The sequence below is a fragment of the Lissotriton vulgaris genome, chromosome 3_1, assembly GCF_964263255.1.
Source record: "Lissotriton vulgaris chromosome 3_1, aLisVul1.2, whole genome shotgun sequence".
Taxonomy (NCBI): Eukaryota; Metazoa; Chordata; class Amphibia; order Caudata; family Salamandridae; genus Lissotriton; species Lissotriton vulgaris.
Genome location: NC_141689.1, coordinates 1,141,363,405 through 1,141,383,255, shown reverse-complemented (window position 1 = coordinate 1,141,383,255; position 19,851 = coordinate 1,141,363,405). Strand labels below are relative to the sequence as shown.

General features: G+C 47.1%; 1 protein-coding gene across 1 annotated transcript in view; it reads left to right on the top strand.

Moving 5' to 3' along the window:
* The window catches only part of LOC147727573 (ovochymase-2-like), a 455,363-nt gene that overhangs the window by 62,659 nt on the left and 372,853 nt on the right, over positions 1 to 19,851 (top strand). The window contains exon 2 of the mRNA XM_086961618.1: positions 4,822 to 4,940. Coding sequence (XP_086817744.1) covers positions 4,822 to 4,940 — 119 coding nt within the window. The remainder of the gene's footprint in view (positions 1 to 4,821; positions 4,941 to 19,851) is intronic.

Genomic DNA, 19,851 nt, shown 5'->3' with positions numbered 1-19,851 from the left:
GGCCCGACTGGGCTCGCTACCCAACATGGTGTGCAGGTCGGAGAGTGAGAAGAGGGCCACCAGGGGCGCATTCCGAGGGGGTGTCGGCCAATCCAATACTATTGATCGCTTCGCCCGCCCGAAGGGATCCCCTGGTGGAGCGGGTAAAGTCTTGGATGAGACTGGGGATGGCTCTCCTGCAACGGAAGACATGACATTGCGGGATGTTATGGGCGCCATTGCCAGTGTGAAGACCTCGATGGGTCAACAGTATGAGACCCTGGCTTCAAAGATAGACACTGTGGCGATTGAAGTCAACCTTATCAGAACGGACCTCGCAAAGACCAACGAGCGGGTCAAGTCGCTGGATATTAAGACCTCAAGTCTCACGACAGATGTCTCTGATCTACAGGCGGAGGTTCGTAGTCTCCGATCATCAAATTACTTGTTTGCCCGTCGGCTGAACGACTTCGAAAGCCGGGCCAGGCGCAAAAACGTCCGCATTATTGGTGTCCCGGAAAGCTCCTCGGAGCTCTCCACGGATCTTTTGGTGGAGGACCTTGTGCTGCATCCTCTCGCGCCTAAGGGACTCAGCAACTTTTTTACTGTGGAGCGTGCCCACAGAGTCCCAGGTGGTAGGCCTAAACTGGGCGCCGCACCAAGACCTATTATAGCCAGGATCTTTAACTTTCGTGACAGGGACGCTATCCTGCAAGCATCACGCACCAATGGACCCACTAAATTTGACAATGCGTCGGTCAGTTTTTATCCAGACTTTACGCAAGCGGTGCAAAAACAACGCATGAACTTCACCGGTGTGAAAAGGCGTCTCAGAGACATGGGACTAAAGTATGCCATGCTGTTCCCGGCTCGCTTGAGGATCAAATACGAGGAGCGTGCGCTCTGCTTTGATCGCCCGGAGGTTGTCAGTGACTGGCTTGATACTTTGCCGGCACACCGTGATCGACAGGAACAATCGAAGGGAGCTGAAGGTGGCCTGAAGGAACGGGTGGAGTGAGTCCCTACCGGTGTGCCACCTATATGGACTTACAGCCGGGGTTTGAATATTCCTATGTGCATGAACTGTTGATTACCCGGGGGTGGGAGGGCTCGGGATTCTTCCTCCTCTAAGGGGTCTTTCTCTCTCTTTTCGTAGATTAGTTTAATGGGGTGATAGGCACACTGCAAGTTGGGGTGGCTTTCCGGTCTAACGCAGGGGTGCAGGGTGGGGGGTGTATTCTAGGGGTTTTCCTGGGGCTGGGGGGGGGGCTTTTTGATTCTTTGTTTATTCCGAGGGTCTATTTCGCTGCACACTTTGACCACTGTGCCTGTTTCTTTATGGGGGGAGCACAGCTCACGTTTTTGGAATGGGGGGTAGGGGGCTGCGGGTGTTGAGTTGGAATGTGAATGGTCTGGGTGATAGGATCAAGCGGGGGATTGTTTTACAGTATCTGAAACGTCTTTCACCTGATATAGTGTTACTTCAGGAGACACATCTGATAGGGAATGCTTGCCAGGCACTGAATAGAAGGGGATACCGTTTGGTGGCCCATTCAGGATTCACTACTGGGTCGAGGGGGGCGGGCGTCCTGGTCAGGAGTTCCCTCCCCTTGGAGATAGATGATACTGTGCTAGATGATAGAGGCCGATACGCGGCCATTACGGGTCGCTGGGGGGTGGAGAGGATCTCTGTTCTTTCTGTGTATGTCCTACCGGGTTTACAGTCCATCACGTTTTCTGATCTGGGTAGAGTGGTATTGAACTTCCCTTTGAGCATGTTGGTGGTTGGTGGGGACTTTAACTCAGTTGCTTGTGGTAGCGAGGATCGTAACCCCCCCCCGGACTCTTTTGAAGTCACAGTTATGGATGAGCAACTTCCTGGATGCACTGGGTTTAGTGGATTGCTGGAGGCACCTGCACCCTGGGCAGGCACAATATACCTTCTATTCGGGAGAGCATGGGAGTCTCTCGCGGCTCGATTATATCCTGGTGCCAGCGGTGCAGATGGTCTCTGTGAGGGAAATTCGACATCTTGCTCGGGGATCTCGGATCACTCTCCTCTCTGGCTTACGATTGATGTACAACTGGGTGCTGAGGGCCGGGTTGCCCCAATGAACCCCTGGCACCTACGCAATCCGAAAACCAGGGCTGAGGTGGTCAAATGTATGGACCATTACTTTGCGGAGAATGTTGGGTCTGTGTCCTCTTCGGTTTCCCTGTGGGAGGCCTATAAGACAGTTGTCCGGGGTCAAGCCCTGTCCCTGATAGCTAGCGCGAGGAAAAGCAAGAATGAGGAAGTGGTGAGATTGGAGACTGAAATCACTGCTCTGGAAGAAGAGTTGGAATCTGGGGTTACACCCGAGGGTTTGCATGTTTTGGCCCTTAAACAGGCCGATTACCGAGCGCTGGTGAAGGATGCCGAGTCGTGAGCAGCAGGGGCGTTTGTACGATGTTGGTGACAAGGCCGGGAAGTTGATTGCGTGGCTGGATAAGAGAGAAAGGTTGAATCGTGTGGTGCCTGTTGTGGTAAGAGAGGACAGTGAACGGGTTGTGGACCCAGATGAGATAGTCGCGGTGTTTGCTTAGCACTTTCAGAAGGTCTACGCGCAGGTTTCGGACAGGCCGGAGGAGGATTCACATTTGCTACTTAGGGATATCGCGCTGCCTAGCCTTTTGGAGTCAGATAGGGAGCTTATGGAGGTGGATTTTTCTACTGATGAAACAGCGCTTGCTATCCGCTCCCTTCGCTCCGCTTCGGGGAAGGCTTCCGGCCTGAATGGTATCCCGATAGAGCTGTACAAATTGTGTCCAGACAAGATGGCGCCACACCTTCGCCAAATGCTTCCCCGGGATCAGAGATTGGCATCCATTGTCGTCATTCACAAAGATGGGAAGCCTTGTGATCAATGTTCATCATATAGGCCGATCTCGCTTTTGAACGTCGAGCCCAAAATTTTTGCAAAACTTTTGGCGAATCGTTTGATTACGGTGATCAGTGATTTGATACACCCTGATCAGTCCGGGTTCATTCCTCATCGGAATACGGCTCTCAATCTTCGCCGCCTTCATGGTGTACAGGCAAGGGCGGGGTCACTTCGTGAGCCGGCCATCTTGGTCTCTTTGGATGCCTCGATGGCCTTCGACACGATAGAATGGCCGCATTTGTGGGTGGCCCTCGCAAAATTCCGTTTTGGTCCTAACTTTATTGGCTGGGTTAGACTTCTTTATGAACAACCACTGGCCCAAGTGGTGGTCAATGGTAGGGCCTCGGAGTCTTTCATCCTAGGAAGAGGCACACGACAGGGCTGCCCGTTATCGCCGCTCCTCTTCGCGCTTGCTCTTGAGCCCCTTGCCGTGTGGCTTAGATGGGAGCCATCGCTTAAAGGCATTAGTTGATCCTCTGACTTTGAGGACCGTATATCGTTGTACGCCGATGATATTCTGTTATATCTTACTTCCCCTCGTAAGTCACTAGGAGTGTTGTTTGACGTGTTACGCTCCTTTGGGAGGAACTCGGGTTTCGCCATCAATTGGGCTAAGTCCTGCATTTACCCGCTCACTGAAGAACTGCTCCTGCTGCCCCGTGTCTGTCCAATACCAGTATCGCGCGACGGCTTTAAATACTTGGGGATTTATATTTCCTTGGACTCGGCCGCACGGTATGAGAGGAATCTGCTTCCTCCACTCCGCCTGCTTCGGTCGGATGTCACAGCGTGGTGCGGTTTGCCACTGTCCCTGGTTGGGAGAGCGGCCCTGTTTAAAATGATGTCCCTCCCTCGATTTCTGTACGCCTTCCAAAACACGATTGACTTGATGCCTGCTAGTTATTTCCGGGAGATCGAGGGCCTCCAGAGGAAGCTGGTATGGGGCGGGCGACCTCGCATTGCACTGGCGAAATTGACTTTGCCCTGGTACGACGGTGGTATAGCGTTGCCCGATAAAAAAAAACAGTACTACTGGGCATCGCAACTGAGTGCGGTCAACCACGCAATGTATGGTCCGGTTCCGAATCCGGCATTCGAGATGGATAAATGGCAGCTGCCGGGAGGAGACTATAATAGGGCGCTCTACTCTAGATCGGCGGGGAAAAATCCGATAATTATCGCTATTGCTTGGTTAGAGACAAAAATTTACCGCAGCGCAGCGGCGATTTTTACCGCAAATAATCCTTGGTATTACCAAGGTTTAACGCAAATGCGGTAAAAATCGCCGCAAAGCATGAGTATCGCTGAAAAGTCCGCGATATTCATGCATTACCGAGCTAATGCTCTTAGCCATGTTATCCACCTCCCATTGGATAACATGGCTAAGAACTGCTCAGGGCAGGTGTTAGCTTTTGGAGATATTCCCGCTTAGCGCAAATATCTCCAAAAGTTGGTAATAGGAGATAGCGATGTTAGCGACTGTTTTCAGTCTCTAACATCTTGGCACGCCCACTTTGCATCTCATTAGTGATAAATATCACTGACATGCAAAGTGGGGCCCAAGATGGTCGCTATCTCCTACTAGCTGTCGCTAACTGGTGTTAGCGGCAGCTAGGTAATAGGGAGATAATTTTATCTCCGCCTTCTTGGCTTTTAAAGCCCAAAAAGCGGAGATAAACCCCCTTGATAATATGCCCCTTAGTTAGTTCAGTAAACTATAACTGGTAAATTTCTGTGTTTTTTAAAGTTTAAAATGTTACAGATTTTACCATTGTCGCCTATCTATAAGGTCACCATAACCTTTTTTTACAGTGAAAGAAAATATATATGTGTCGTATATAAAATATATAATACGGCCTACCTAAGCACATAGTTTTACATCTATTGAAACATTTTTATATTTTGGTTTTCTTTTTAGGATGTGGAAATACACAAAAGCTATCTGGAGCATCGGGAAGCTTCACAAGTTTAAATTACCCTAACAATTATGATGACAATAAAAACTGTATGTGGGAGATCACTGTCGCTGACAATCAAGTAAGTATTACTCGTATTCTTTTTTTTTTAAATGATGGTTATTTAACCTCCTCCATTAGACAAGGTGTAGGTATTCCATAGCAACACGTTTGCACAGAGATATCGAGACAATAAACATACTACAGTTTTGATAAGGTTATTTGCCATCCTTTACGACATAATGTCATAATCACAAAGCGCTGAAGAGGAATGTTTTGTAGGGTTTATTTTGAAATCTTTTATGAAGGTAGCCAGGAATGATGAAACAACTTTACTCCACAGAAGCAGCTTTTTAAATGTTTTAATTTGAAGCGAAGTGATACTCAACCACATGGTCTCGTGTTTGTGGTTTTTTTTTTTGCTTATATTTAAAATCAGTCATTTTTATTCCTCTCAATCCTGCCTGAGTCTCAACAGAGTCTGTGTTTTTCACGTTTTAGGTAAATATTTTACCTTTAATTACCTCTCTGGTTTAACATAATGTTATATTCTTGTTTATTGCCTTGTATTGTTCTATTACTAATCCCGCTCTATTCACAAAGTGTTAAACTTGCTAACTCTAAAATTAAATATTCTATCTACACTTGATGTACCTTTCTATGTACATGTTTATTGAAAGGAAAGATACACTAGCTGTCCGTAAATGCAATGCATGGTTGCAATAACATCACAATCAAAGGCTTCACGAGAAAGATTTCGGTGACAGACACACGTTTTACTAACTTTTCTTAATCTTCCATTACCTACAACTCTTGCCCTCATGCAGAGCTTATTTTATGCCAGTGCTTGTGCATGGTCGAGACCAGCATTCATTTTGGGGAACTGGGGCCTATTTTACATCCTTAGACTTTGGCCCAGAGGAAGACAGAGAAAGACAGGAAAAAGGAGAAAGAAGCAGGATGAGAAAAATACTAAAACATGGACAAAAGGATAAAAGCTGTGATGAAAAACAACCTGCAAGAGAGAGAGAGAGAGAGAGAGATCAAAAGACAGGATTCGAAGGGTGGTGGAAGAAATAGGTATGATGTGGAATTAAGTCTGGGGAGCCTATGCATTCTGTAACACTGGCAGCAGTCTCCTAAGAAAACATTTGGACCCCTGCCCTTCCCCAGTCTCAGTAGTTGCAGACATCTGCCAGTGGAACCTCAGCTAGCAGGGAGTCGGATGTCTTTGCATAGATTTCCATCTCATTGAGTGCTGGTACTTCTTGGTGGTGGTGGTGGTGGTGGGTCTAGCTTCATGCTTGATGTTGGTGGGTGTGACTAATCTGTACAAGTGCTCCACTTCCACCTCCAGTTGCATACTCCAGGATAGAACACCTGTGCCTCCACTCGATGCACCCCAGAGACAACATCATACACGTTTTTCTTGGACTTTTTAAACCTCTTGTTGACTAAGTTCAGCACTCTCTGTATAAACTTGCCTTTCATTTTTTTGCAAACCCCCAGAGCATCTAACAGCACTATACAGCCTTGTATTTTATTTTTGCCCTTCAGATAGAGGACCTCAACTGAATAATCTACTTTCCATCTCTGCTGGGTTAGTTTTGTTCTGTTTAGATGCCACATTATCTCCCAGGCTGTAGAGAAGCTGAAACGTCGGCGTAGTTTGTATGTGTGTTGAATGTTATCCAGTGGAAGAAGGTAATGATCTACTCTCATGCTCTCCATCACAGGGCTGGTCTGGGACCTTAACAGCTTTGGAAAGCAGTGGCAAACAGAACAAGCATTTCAATGCAATAGGTCTCGGATTTGCAAGAGTTTAAGCTATTGGCATGTAAATGGCAATGCCCTTTGTTTAACAGTTTTGATAATTAACACATAAATAAAAGGCATTGTCATTTACAATGCCAATATCTCAAACTCTTGTAAAAGCAAGATCTTTTTTTTTTTTTAAGTGGCTGCCATTGTCCCAGGCTGCTTGGAAAGTGAAAGCGTCTACAGTGCGCTGACTGTTTCAGGAAAGCATGTCGTGCCTGCAGTAGGATCAATTCATTAAAGAAAATAGTGCTTACAAGTTAAATAAGACATACCATGTAACAACAGAAGTAAAAGGGCCAGCCCTCATGGGAGGTTACAAATGAAGACAAAGCGGTACTAAGGAGGGACTAACAAGCCTGTTAACAAATCAGAAGCCAGTATTTACAAAGGACAGTGGCACAAGCCAATTAAAAATATGAGCGGAGAGTGGGCGGAGCTTCAAGTCCATACTCCACTACAGCATGCCTCGCAGAGCCTGCTCATGCACTGCCCAGGCTTGACCTAAAAATTATCATTTGCCTCTCCCCAAGCCATCCTAGCATTTGTAATTCACCTTGTTACTTACCCTAAGAAAGAGCTGTATAATGTTTGATTGACTGCATCATTTACATCATAAGCTATGAATACAGGTGTTACTGCATGTTATTTATGACAATCCAACTGCCCAGCTTTGATGAAACGCATCGCTATTGTCACACAATAACTGAGGGCCCAATTTAGAGTTTGGCAGACAGGGTACTCCATCAAAAATGCGATGGAGTACCTTGCCTGCCAAACTTTAATTATTCCATTAGTGTAGCCCTATTTGGCTCCGTCAACATAATACTTTCTCTAACAGCCTGACGAAGTAGGAGCTGTTCTAGAAAGAACATTACACCCCCTTCCCTATTTTGGGGTGGATTATGTACTGTCCTTTTTTCCTATCCAAACTACCTAGGGTGCAGTGGTCATTCGTTTTTTGTGTTTCAAAATCAAACTTTGGGAGTTTGTTTCTGAAAAATTAAAAAAATTAAAAAACCTTGTCTCACGCTAATATACTGATCACATATCTGCGAGTCAGGCGCTTTTAAAGTTCTAACTAGATTGTATTTTTAGCCTGCTATTTGTTTTCTGTGCCTAATTGAATTTGAATTTGTATGCCATACGCACACGCACTCTGCACCTTTAGGAACGCTCCACATCAATTATTATGAGCGCGGCTAAACCAGGAAGTGGGTGCAGGCTTTTTGAGTTCTTGCCTCACATTGTGGACATAGAGAGCCACCATTTTGGGAGGTGGGCGCTCTAGTCCGTTCATGAATAAAAACAGAGACGCTACACGGCCGTACAACGGAGACGCGGCGTTGCAGCTCAGCGCGTCAATGGCAAGCCCGTCTGCGCCCGTCAGCTTCCCGGAGGCAGCCGGCGCCGGTTTTGCTGCCGGCGGAGCCACCGACACAATGTGCATTATACAGTATGGGCGGGATACACTACTTCAGCTACGATCCGGTGCTAACCTATTATGTTACACACATGGAGCTAATCTTAAACAGGAAAAAAGTCATGGCTGGAGATCAGGGAAAGCAGTTTAAAGCAATACTGCTTAATGCCCGCTTGCTGCAAAAACACGAGGCGCAAATGCATGACCTACTAGTTGATGAGAATCCTGACTTCCTGTTTCTTACGGAAACATGGCTGTCGGATGCCTTTAATCCCACCATAGCTTCTACTATTCCGGCAAATTATTGGATTATTAGGAAGGATAGTGAGGAGGGAAAGGGTGGTAGCGTCGCCCTCATTTTCAAAGAAGAATTCAGGTGTATCTCCGTAGCACTAGATGTAGTGGCAGGTGTAGAATGTCTGGCTTTTCGCTGCATTCTGTCATCTCAACACTGTATCGCTGGGATGCTGTTCTATAGACCACCAGGCACATCCTGTAATTTCATAAGGTGCCTCCATGAATGTATTACATCGCCAGCTTTTAAATATAAATATAAATATCTTTTGATATTGGGGGACCTGTACTTACATATGAACACACCTTCCGATCCTCAGGTGGTTGCTTTGCTGGAAACAATGTCTGCTTACAAGCTAATGCCACTCATTAAGGAGCCCACACATAAAATGGGTCATGCATTGAACCAAGTCTTTTGCAACATGAAGTTGGACACTGATTCCCCGATCCCTATTATTTGGTTTGGATCCTTTTTTAGTCCCATTTCAGATATCAACAATAGGGAAGAGTGAGCTTTCAGAGACTAAAGCCGCTGAATATAATTTTAGAGCTCTTAATAAGATATCGCAACCATCCCTACAGAGGGCTCATGCTTCATCTGTCCTCTTACTGTCACTATCGTACAAAGGATGCCTGTGCCATAGATTCCTGGTTAAGGACACACATTGACACGGCGTGCCTTTAACCGTGCGTACCTCTAGAGGTACAAGTCACTCAGCTCCCTGGTTCAATGAATCAGTAAAAGTAAATGTAAAAAGCTTGAAAGGAAGTGGTGTAACCTTTATCTTTTGGAAGATAGGTATACCTATCGGGTAGCCTTAAAAGTACATTATAAAATGGTGAGAGAGGCCAAGTTGAAGAATTGGCAGAGTAAAATCGCTGCTACAAACAATAAGAGCAAAGAGAACTTTGGGATTGTGAAGTCTTTTACGGCTCCAAGGGCAAGCAGTAAAGCACCCTCGCTGTCAGCAGACTGGACGCACCTGGTGGCACAGTCATTTCATGCCAAAATAGTGACCATCCAGCAATCCTTCTCTGTGTCATCCAAAGGTAACATGCCCTTGCTGAGTACGGAAGGGGAATCAATTAGGCCCCCTCCATCCTTGGAGCCCCCACAAGGCCCTCAGTCATTACACTTCCCGGCCATTGAAATTGGGGATTCACTCTCCTATCTGATGAGCCTGAAATCTGGTTCACCAGTGGATACGTGCCCCTCGAAGCTTTTACCAGCACTTGCTCCCACCACAAATCATCAAATCAATAAGGTTTTGAATACCTCTTTGGCAGCTGGTATTATGCCACCTCTCTGGAAACAGGCGCAAACCTGCCCCTCCTAAAGAAACGGAGTGCTGACCCTCACCCACCCACAAATTACAGACCTATCTCCCTCCTTCCGGCTTTCTCCAAAGTGCCAGAGAAGCACGTAAACAAAATAATTATAGAGTTTGTTGAAAATCATGATCTTTTGCTCCCCACTCAGTCAGACTTCAGGGCTAATTATAGCACTGAAACGGCTCTGTTGGAGGTGACGGAACATCTAAAAGAGAAGCTGGATCAAGGGGGCAGAGCGATCCTCATATTGTTGGACCTGTCTGCAGCGTTCGACACAGGGCCACAAAGGAGGCTCCTCGATAGATTGTAAGAAATGGGTTTTGGCGGTAGGGCTCTAGCCTGGCTAGCATCCTACCTTGAGGACAGTGAACGGGTTATGTGGACTCCCACTTTTTCCTCTCCCATTCCCAGCTTACAGGTGGGAGTCCCTCAGCACTCCTGCCTCAGCCCAACTCTTTTTAACCTGTATATGTCCCCCCTAACAACACTGGTGGAGACCTATGGTGCAAGGATAATTTCATGTGCTGATAACACTCTGCTTATTTTCTCTTGCAACTGAGGCAATGAGTTTGATGGGGGCCTGATTGGATCTTGCCTCACAGAGGTCTTTGGATGGCTGGAGGAGAACCAGCTTAAGTGCAACTCTGACAAGTCAGAAATTGTTTTCTTCGGCATGCCCGAAGTGCACGACTGGAGTCAATGGTGGCAAGAAGAATTCTCCCCTCCCAGAGTAGCTCAATTCACAGTTAGGAATCTGGGAATCCACATTGATAGTGCTCTTTCTATGCGTTCCCAAGTTCAGGCCCTGGTGGGGACCTGTTTTGGACCACTTAGGAAGGTGAGAAAGTTCCTTCCGCTTCTCCCGTTGGACTCTATGAGGATTGTGATCCAGGCACGGATCACATCCAGACTAGACTATGGGAACGGATTTCCTCCTACAACGCCTTCAGGTGGTGCAAAACTCTGCAGCCTGGGCTATTCTCCATACAAAACCTAGGTCCCACATGGCAGCTCATCTTAAAGCCCTTCATTGGCTCCTTGTGAGTGAGTGGATAAAGTTTAAGACCATAGTAACTTTCTTTAAGGCTCTTCATGGCAAGGGGGCCAGCTATCACAGAAGACGTGTCAGTTGGTACACTCCGACAAGAGCACTTAGATCAACCTCTGTGGTGTATGAATTTGTCCCTAAGGTCCACCTAGCACGTAGGGGCGATATATCCTACAGCCTCCTGGGGGCACATTCATGGAACAAATGTCAGCTGCCCCTTAGACTTTCTACGGACCTGACAAATTTTTTTAAACTGTTGAAAACTTGGCTCTATGGGAGTTAAACCATCTCTACGACAGTATTGTGTGATTCAGTAGCACCAGGACACTCCTTTTGTAGTAGCTGAGCGCTTCATAAACTCCTGTCATTCATTAATAGAATGTATTCATAAGTTTGAAAAAAAAATGTAAGCATTCACTTTATCAAAAAGTCAGTGAGAAGGGTAAAAATGACAAAATTAGAGCATTAGCTCAGGACAGTAGACTCAGCTTGGATGGATGGAAGGTGAAAAATTAAAGAACATATTTGGAACATTAGGGGACCAGTCATATGTCACAGTCAAAAAGGGATCGTGCTGACAACAAAACTGTAAATGTTTCAAATACAATTGCAAGCAATATTAAAATGCTGTAAAATATATTTAGGTCAATCTTCCAACCCAGATTGAGTGTCAGAAAGTCTTGCCTGGTTTGGGTGGGACATTTCCTGGCCAGCTTGTTCTATTTCAGAGACCAGGACCAGCTGGTCCTAATAATATTAATAATATTAATAAGCATTTGTAAAGCGCGTGGTGTCTCTGCGCTAATATGGCAGACAGCAGAGCAGCTTGGCTGACCTCACAGAGAAAGACCTGCCCCCTGCCTGACTTTGGAAAAGCCGGGGACAGTGAGGTAACATTGTACATTGGATCTTAAGGTCCGCGCTTGGAGGTACTGCCGCAATCCCTTCCTCAAGATGCTGTTCTAATAGTTCTCATCTTCCTGGAGCAGGCTGCGGAAACTTGCCTGACTTGGGTAAAGGGGGCTAAGTCCTTATTCAACCTGACTCCCAGGTTTTTGACCGAGCCTTTCGGTGCAGGTGGGGAGCCAATTTCCACCGGCCACCGTAGGCCCAAAGGTGGGGGGGGGGCTTGATTAAAAAATAAGACCTCCTTCTTGTCGGCATTTAGCTTTCATTGGTTTTTGTTCATCCAACCTGCTGTGTCTCGTAGACAGTTTTTGAATGAGTCGAACATTGCAGCAGAGTGATCGTTGAAGGAAAACACCAGCGGGGTGTCGTCTGCGTATGAGATCATCTTAACGCTTCTCCTAGCAATGAGAGCTGCCAGGGGAGTTATGTAAATGTTAAAAAGTAGTTGGCTTAATGCTGAACCCAGGGGCACTCTGCATTTCAGTGGTTTCACTAAGGAAATGAACGGGCGAAGAAGGACTTATTGTCCTCGGTCAGTGTGATTAGAAGCAATCTTTACCAGTGCGGTGCCCTGTACACCAAACTGCTTTAGGCTGTACAGCTGAATCGAGTGTGAGATAGTATCAATTGCAGCGGAGAGATCTAAAAGTACCAGCATGGCCGATGAGCCACTGTCCACCGATAGCCGGATGCAGTCAGCGACTTCAAAAGGTTTTGTTTTCGTGCTGTATCCTGTGCGGAAGCCAGATTGTGAGTCATGTAACAACTCGTTGGCCTCCACATAATTGGCCAACTTTAGCTGGGCCTGCTTCTCAAGAATCTTGGCAGGTGCCGAAAGTAGGGAGATAGGCCTGAAGTTACTGGGCACTTTTGCGTCCGTATTGGCCTTCTTTAAAAGAGTTAGGGGAAAATACCCGTCCTGAGGGAAGTATTCCAGATAGGATTTAGAACTGGATTTAGCCATTCTGCCAGAAGCCTGAACTGTCTCACCGGGCACGATTTGCATTTCTGCAGTTACGCCAGGGACACATCTCCAGGTATCGGGAGGAAGGAGGTAAAGACCGACTGGTTATTGAGGGGGCTGAGGGTGTCTCCCGACTATTTGGGCTCAGCCGCCAGGGAAAAAGTGGTTTGATTTGTGTGATCTTTTCCTCAAAGAAGTTAGAGACGCTGGTGCAAAGGTCTTGAGACGGACGGAACCCGTGTTCTAGAGCTACGGGATTAGTGAAAGATTTCACTATCCTAAATAACTCCCTGGAGGAGTTTTTAGCACTGGTAATACTGTTTGCCAGAAAGTCCATTCTTATAGAGTTGAGTATTTTGTGGTACTCTTTCAAGGCAGTTTTGTAGATGTAGACTCTAGTCAGGGCAAGGGAGTTACACGCTGAAGATAACCCCTGCTCACCCCCTTGGTAGCTTTGCATGAGCAGTCAGGCTTATTGCAGAGGCAATGTGTAAAGCGTTTACACAACACAAACACACACCGCAGCAACACACTAGGGACACTACAAAAGAGACTCCACACAAGGTTATATAAAAAATAGCCTTTGTATTATCCAAAACACATTAGAATCATAATCACACATATACACTATGCCAATTGATTCTAGGTAACAACTTACAGGGGATTATATACATGACAGGGCCAATTGGGCCACTGTCAGAACCTTTAAATGTAAATGTACATGTATTTATATAGCGCAAATTACCCACATCGCAGGCATCTAAGCGCTTGCTTAGGGAACCCGTCCTGGTATTCCCCTGTGAGATAACCCCGGCAGGGTATCCACAAGGTGAAAGCCAGGCATCCCGCCGTGAGGGGCCGTTGTGGAGATTAAGCAAGCTATTGCCCAGAGTCGCAGAGTGTGAACCCGTGAGTCGAGTAGGCACCGGAGCGAGAATTATCGAGTCCGTGGAATTATTGAGCCCAAGCCCAGTCGAGGCGGGGAATTGAACCCTGGTCCAGGGCCGATCTCAGCTTCCGGGTCTGCCGCCTCTAACCCCTTAGCCACACTTCTCCAAGAATGCACAAGTTACATATATCAAACAACCAGTACTACTGCCAAAATACTGTACTCAGCATTATCACTAACAACATAAACGCATTATGTCTGAATCACATTAGGCATAACCACTTTATGCATAAATCACATTTAGGAGTGCCCCATAGTAACACTCCCCAGGTGCATACATCACCTTCAGCATCAATACATTATGCATTCCTTTAGGTTCTTATGCCCTGCCAGTACACACAGGTACTCGAAATGACCCCAGGCCAACTGGCCTTCCTGGGGGCCCAAATGCCCTCTGTCCCAAATGTCAGGGCTCTTAGCTGCCACAGCAGCAGTGTGCAGACCCAACCGGCCAGCGCCAGAAATCAGGGCGAGGGTGTGATTTCTCTCCAGAGACCAGAAACAATGCCCCTTCACGTGGCAGCTGCCCGCTCTTGTGCGATGTAGCTGTGAAATACGCACTGGCACCACTGTGCCTTTGGAACCCCACTCTTGGACTAAACAAAATCAAAGTGCCTCCTTGCTGCAGCTGCCCGTGCTCTCGCGGTGCAGCTGGGGGGGGCAAAGCACTGGCACTAACAGTGCCTCCGGGATCCCTGTTCGCTGGGCTCCTCCTGGTGCCCTTCACTCGGCACAAAAAATGCACAATTGGAGCTCCCCTTACTGGGGCTCTTCTTGACTCCTCTGGTCTGTGTAGAACGAGCACGGGCAACACAAAGCCCAGTATGAGCCCCACTCACCGGGGCTCTTTGTGGACTCTGTTTACTTCCGAGCAGTAGCTCCCTCGGCTGGGGAGCGCAGAGTGAGGTCTCCGTTGGACCCGCACATGTCGCAGCTCCTCCCCCAACCAGGCAACCTTTGCCTGCCTTACGGCCTCCAGGGTGGCTTCCTCTTCTGGCAGCAGGATTCAGGCACGACAGTGTGCCTTAGCAGGCCCCCACTCTCGGGGCCTCTCCTCACTTCATCTTTGGGCTCGGTCGCCCTTGAACGCGGGGTTGGCACCCGCCCAACAGCTGACCCAGTTCCGACCTGGAACATACAAGGAGCGATGCGTCCGTTGACCCGGCTCCCTTCTGGCTCCACCCAAAGTCAGGCGGCGCTTGCCTGACTTCCTGATTCGTCGATCTTGGAGAAGTCTCTGCCAATTTCTGCGGGCTCAGGGACAAAATAGAAAAGTAATGCCCACCATGCTCCTGGTATCCGGGCACAGTGCTCGCTCTGCGAGCACAAGCAAGAGCCTACGTCTAGGGCTCAAGGCCCAGAAAAGTGAAGCGCTTAACACGCGCTTGATGCAGGCTGCCCTCCTAAGGTCTAGAGGGGCAGAGCTGGGCCCAGATAGGCCAGCGCACAGGACCCTCCAGCAGAGGGGCAGTCCTTTGTGGCAGTTCCTCCTGGGGCCCAGCAAGTACATCCATCAACCAGAAAAGCACACTTTCATGGGGTCACAGCCCCAATATTTATACAGCATTTCTCTTTGTCTGCCCTGGCATAGGGCTTGGGGGAACTAGCCTCAACTGGTTCTGTGGGGTGTTGAAGCACTATGTTTACCAGGCGTTCACCCTCCTTTGTCAGATGGGGCTCGGTCCTCAGACACACCAAAGGGGGGGCGGGGCCAGCATTCACCTAGGCAGGCACAGACCTATTCAGGGGACTATTCCTCTCACTACTCCAAATGCAAATCTCCTATTCAGCCTAGCGCTGACTCGCCAAGCCCTCCAGGGGGCCACACACACCTCACCAGCCCCTGTCACTCTAGAGCCAGACATGCAATACACATCAGGCAGGCAGACACATAGCACACAGAAATGGCAACTTCTAAAAGTGTAATTTCTAAATAGTGATCATAAATCTGCTCTCACCATTACGCAGCATTTATTATCACTACTTCAAACATACCAGACTACGACCACGCTGCTCCTTTCATATCAGGAATTACCACTGAAACACTTATCAGGGAATCCCCAATGCATTCCTATGAGAGGGCAGGCTCACAGCAGTGAGAAACCAAAATGGCTGTTTGTCACTACCAGGACATGTCACACACTTAAGGTGCATGTCCTACCTTTTACCTACAATGTACCCTGCCCATAGGACCAGCTAGAGCCTACCTTAGGGGTAACTGACATGCTGTAAAAGGGGGGGTCACAGACTTGGCACACACTTTAGGTGCCACGTCACAGCGGCAGTAACACTGCGGGCACAGGCCCTGCAATGGCAGAGGCCTGAGATAGGTTTGGAAGGCTACTTTGGTGGGTGACGCAATCAGCGCTGCAAGCCCACCAGTAGCATTTAATTTACTGGCCCTGGGTATCTGAGATACCACTTTACAAGGGACTGGCAGGTAAATTAAATACGCCAAACAGGTGTAGACCAATCTCACCATGTTTACCACAGAGAGCACATGCACTTTACACTGGACAGCAGTGCTAAAGTGCCCAGAGCCCTAAAACCACCCAACCATGACAGTAAAAAGGCTAGGAGGAAGGCAACAAGTTCAGGGATGACCCTGCAAAAAGGCCCAAGTCCAACAGGGATGTACTGAAAAATGAGGTGGGCACAGTGGAAGAAAGTAGACAGGTATAAGTATAGGAAATATTCCAATCGCTGACTAGTGCACAGAATTAGAAAGGAATCTCACCATCATATCCTCAGAATACTCCTTGACCTGGGAAGACAACATCTAAAGGAAGATGACCCTGCTGGAAGAAAAGTACTGAAGGCTCCTGACTCCTTCTGGCACCCAGAGATAGCGCTGTTCTCCCAGGGTCAAGTGATTAACCTCCTTTTTGTCTGCTCCTGTGACACAGAAAGCAGAAGGTCTCCTGACTCTAAGGAGGCCCTGCTGATCACAATGGTCTGGACTCTGAAGGAGCCACGGCTGGAGATATACCTGGTGCCTAGATTCCTGCCCTGAGGACTTGAAGGCTGCAGGAAAGACCAGAAAAATATATTCCTGGAGATGGAGAAAAGTGGGACTTAGTCATGTTGTTAACTTCTGGAAGGCTGGGTCCAGGGCCGGACTGAGAAGCAAAACCGGCCCTGGCAAAGTGCTCGGCCGGGCCCTGGGGGTGCGACCGAGCTCTTGTTGGGCCGGTTTTCGGCCGATTTTGTTACAGAGCCGCTTTTGCAGCTATGCTGCAAAAATGGCCCTGTAAAAAAACGGCCCCCTGGGCCCAAAACCGCCTCCCACCCTTGCGGCGCACCGGGGGATTGCCCGGTGCCCGCAACGGCCAGTCCGGGCCTGGCTGGGTCATGGCTATGGTGCTTCCTTAGGGAGTTTTCACCATTGGTTGGCATGAATACCAGGTTTGTCCTGCTCAGAGCTTTTCCCTTTTAGCTCCCAGTCAAACCACCACTGGAGGAAAAGTGACAAAATCCAAAGGTAAAACCTTGGACTGGAGCGAGGGGAATAATCAATCCCAGTATCGAACCGACCTCGAAGACTATGAAATCCAGCTATCATCTGCTCAAAGATTTGGCACCAAAATCAACAGCTTCTGCAGGAGTTTGACGACAACATACTTGACTTTGATGGTCGCTCGCTGATTTCATCCTTGCACCACCAGAAGACTTTTAGGTCCTATAAAGTGACTAAGCTCCAAGATAACATTTTTAACGGAGAAACCCTTTCTGTGTATTTGACTTCTAGTGTGTCAACCCGAAATCATGCTGTGGTCCCGGTCAGCCAGAAACTGGTATTACTCTGTCGATTTTTATGTCCCTAGGTGCTTCTTACCTTTGAACATAAAGAACTTATATCTCAAGTTCCCCATATCTGATTTTATTCATTTTGGTGTCCTTTTGATTATCAAATGTGTCTCTGGGTTTCTAAATTGGTTCAAAAATGTTATTGTGCTGTTTCTGACTTTAGAATTGTTAGTACTGCTTGAACTTAAAACACATTTCTCTGGAGAATTGCCGGCTGCTTGTACCTTTGCAGAGTTTCACTGAGTCGTGCTTTGAGATCTAATCAGGATGTGCTTAATAAGTTAGTAAGGTTTTCCTCTTCCCATATCAATATCCACTTTCTTAAGACATTTGACACGCGAAACTCCGCGGTTTTAGAAAATACAGGCATATGCCAACAGCGAGATGCATTTGTTTTACAAACTGAATCACAAAAATGTAAATAAGACATATCCATTGTGCCAACATAATACCCTACATGGTTTATAGCAATATATACGCTTTTGACCTACATTCTGGGTCGCATTTTACTTGGCAACATAAAATACTCACAACATGGATATGAGGATAATGAACGATAGACTATGACACTCTCCTCATATATCATCCAGAGATACTTCTGTGGCACTACAATGATGTCAATTCTAAATTAGCAAGTCTCATTTTAATATGTGCCCACTCACTATAATTTCTTCACATATTTCACATTATGACCATATACTAACAAAATGGGACTCGGTACTTCAAAACGTTCAAAGCAAATAAGAAACTATATGGAATGCTGTAAGACTGCTTGTGGGTTTCCAGCTGAGCTTGGAGGACCAGCCCAGCAGTTTTCGATGACCTCAGCTGCAGTGGGGAGAGACTAGGGTACTGCATGTGGGGCTGGGAGGATGCATTCCAGCAAATCCTGGGCTTTCCATTGTGGCCAGGACAGGAGGCCCTCTCAGCACTAGCAGGACTACCTGACTGTTCCATTTAAACTCCGATTGCACTGTAGTGCTGCCAGATCTAAGTCAACTCTGCCGCAGGTCCCCCATAACACTTAGGCCCGCTTCCCTGTGAAATTGTGGGTTCCCTCATCTTGATTCTCAGCCATTTGGGGAATAACTGGAAAAAACAACACGCAGCATGATGGAGGTAGGTTGACTAGTGATCCATTAAAGGCTCGGGAATGGCCTAATCCCTGTTCCAGTATGTTACATTCTGTTTGTAATGGAAGGCAGTGACCTTTGCCCAGACTGTGATGACCTCTGCCTAGCTATGGGGTTCTCAATCTGCATACCGCAGGCAGAGCGATGCTGTAAAGAGGTGGGATAAATCGGTATGATAGTAAGAGAAAAGGGAAAGTATCCCTTGTGTTGTATGAAGGTTTAAAAAAAACGAATTGTAACCTATTTATAAGTTAACGTAGGTTTTTATGAAGATGTGTGTATTTAATCCTATTTTATTATTTTTATTAGTACAATACATGATGTTTAGTGAATGATGTTTGTATGGATGCACCTTTCAAAGAGACTTGCCAGTTTTTTATGTGACACCATGGTAGTTTCTCACAATGGTATGTGTTGATGATGTCATAGTTCACATTTCTCATTGATTAAAAACCACCCAACCAATGTGATGCAACAACCAAAATGACAATTTAGGAGAAATATTAGGTCACTGGTTGGTCACACACCTGCTGACACTGACCTCTGTTCTGTGTTTCACCCTGGAGCCTGGTTGAGGCTATAGTTAAGGGATAAGGTCTACATGTAGATTTCATTGTATGGTGATGCTGTACAAAATGCTACAATACCCATGCACACAATGAGCCCGTTGGGTATTGCACCGCCTGCCCAACGAGGAGCAAACGCCAATGATGAAGCATGACACTCGCAAGGGTGTGTGAGGCCATTATTACCAACATATTGGATACCCAGAGTAGTCCTCCACAGAGCACTACTCTTACCCTCCTTGTTACTATACCTTAACCTCATCTAACTTTTCTTAACTTCTAATTTGTAGGAACAGCCTAGTCTTGATTTGCTCGACATTGTCCTTAGGGCTCTGACTGTGGCTGGACCTTCCATTCTGAGATTTTCCCGAATGGTAATTTGAGCCCTTGGATCTTGATTTGATCCACTTCCCCTCCTTTTGATATATACTGTGCCAAGCTGTGTCATTTTAAAAGCACAGGGATGCAGAATGCAGCACACATAGAAAGAGGAAAAACCTAGGAGAAATAAAAGTATTTTTCCTCATTGCACCCAGTTGTAGGATTCTGACACATTCCCAGGTTTATGAAATGTTGTAAATCTGGGAATGCGGCAGAATCCATGGGTGCTGCGTGGGAACACCCACAGCAATGCCCATGGCACGCCACTTTCACGCAAAGTGATGCCTGAAAAGGGGCCATATTTTCATGGCAAAGAAAAGTCATGCAGGGTGACTTTACTTGGCCTTGTAAATATGGGGCAGCACACTG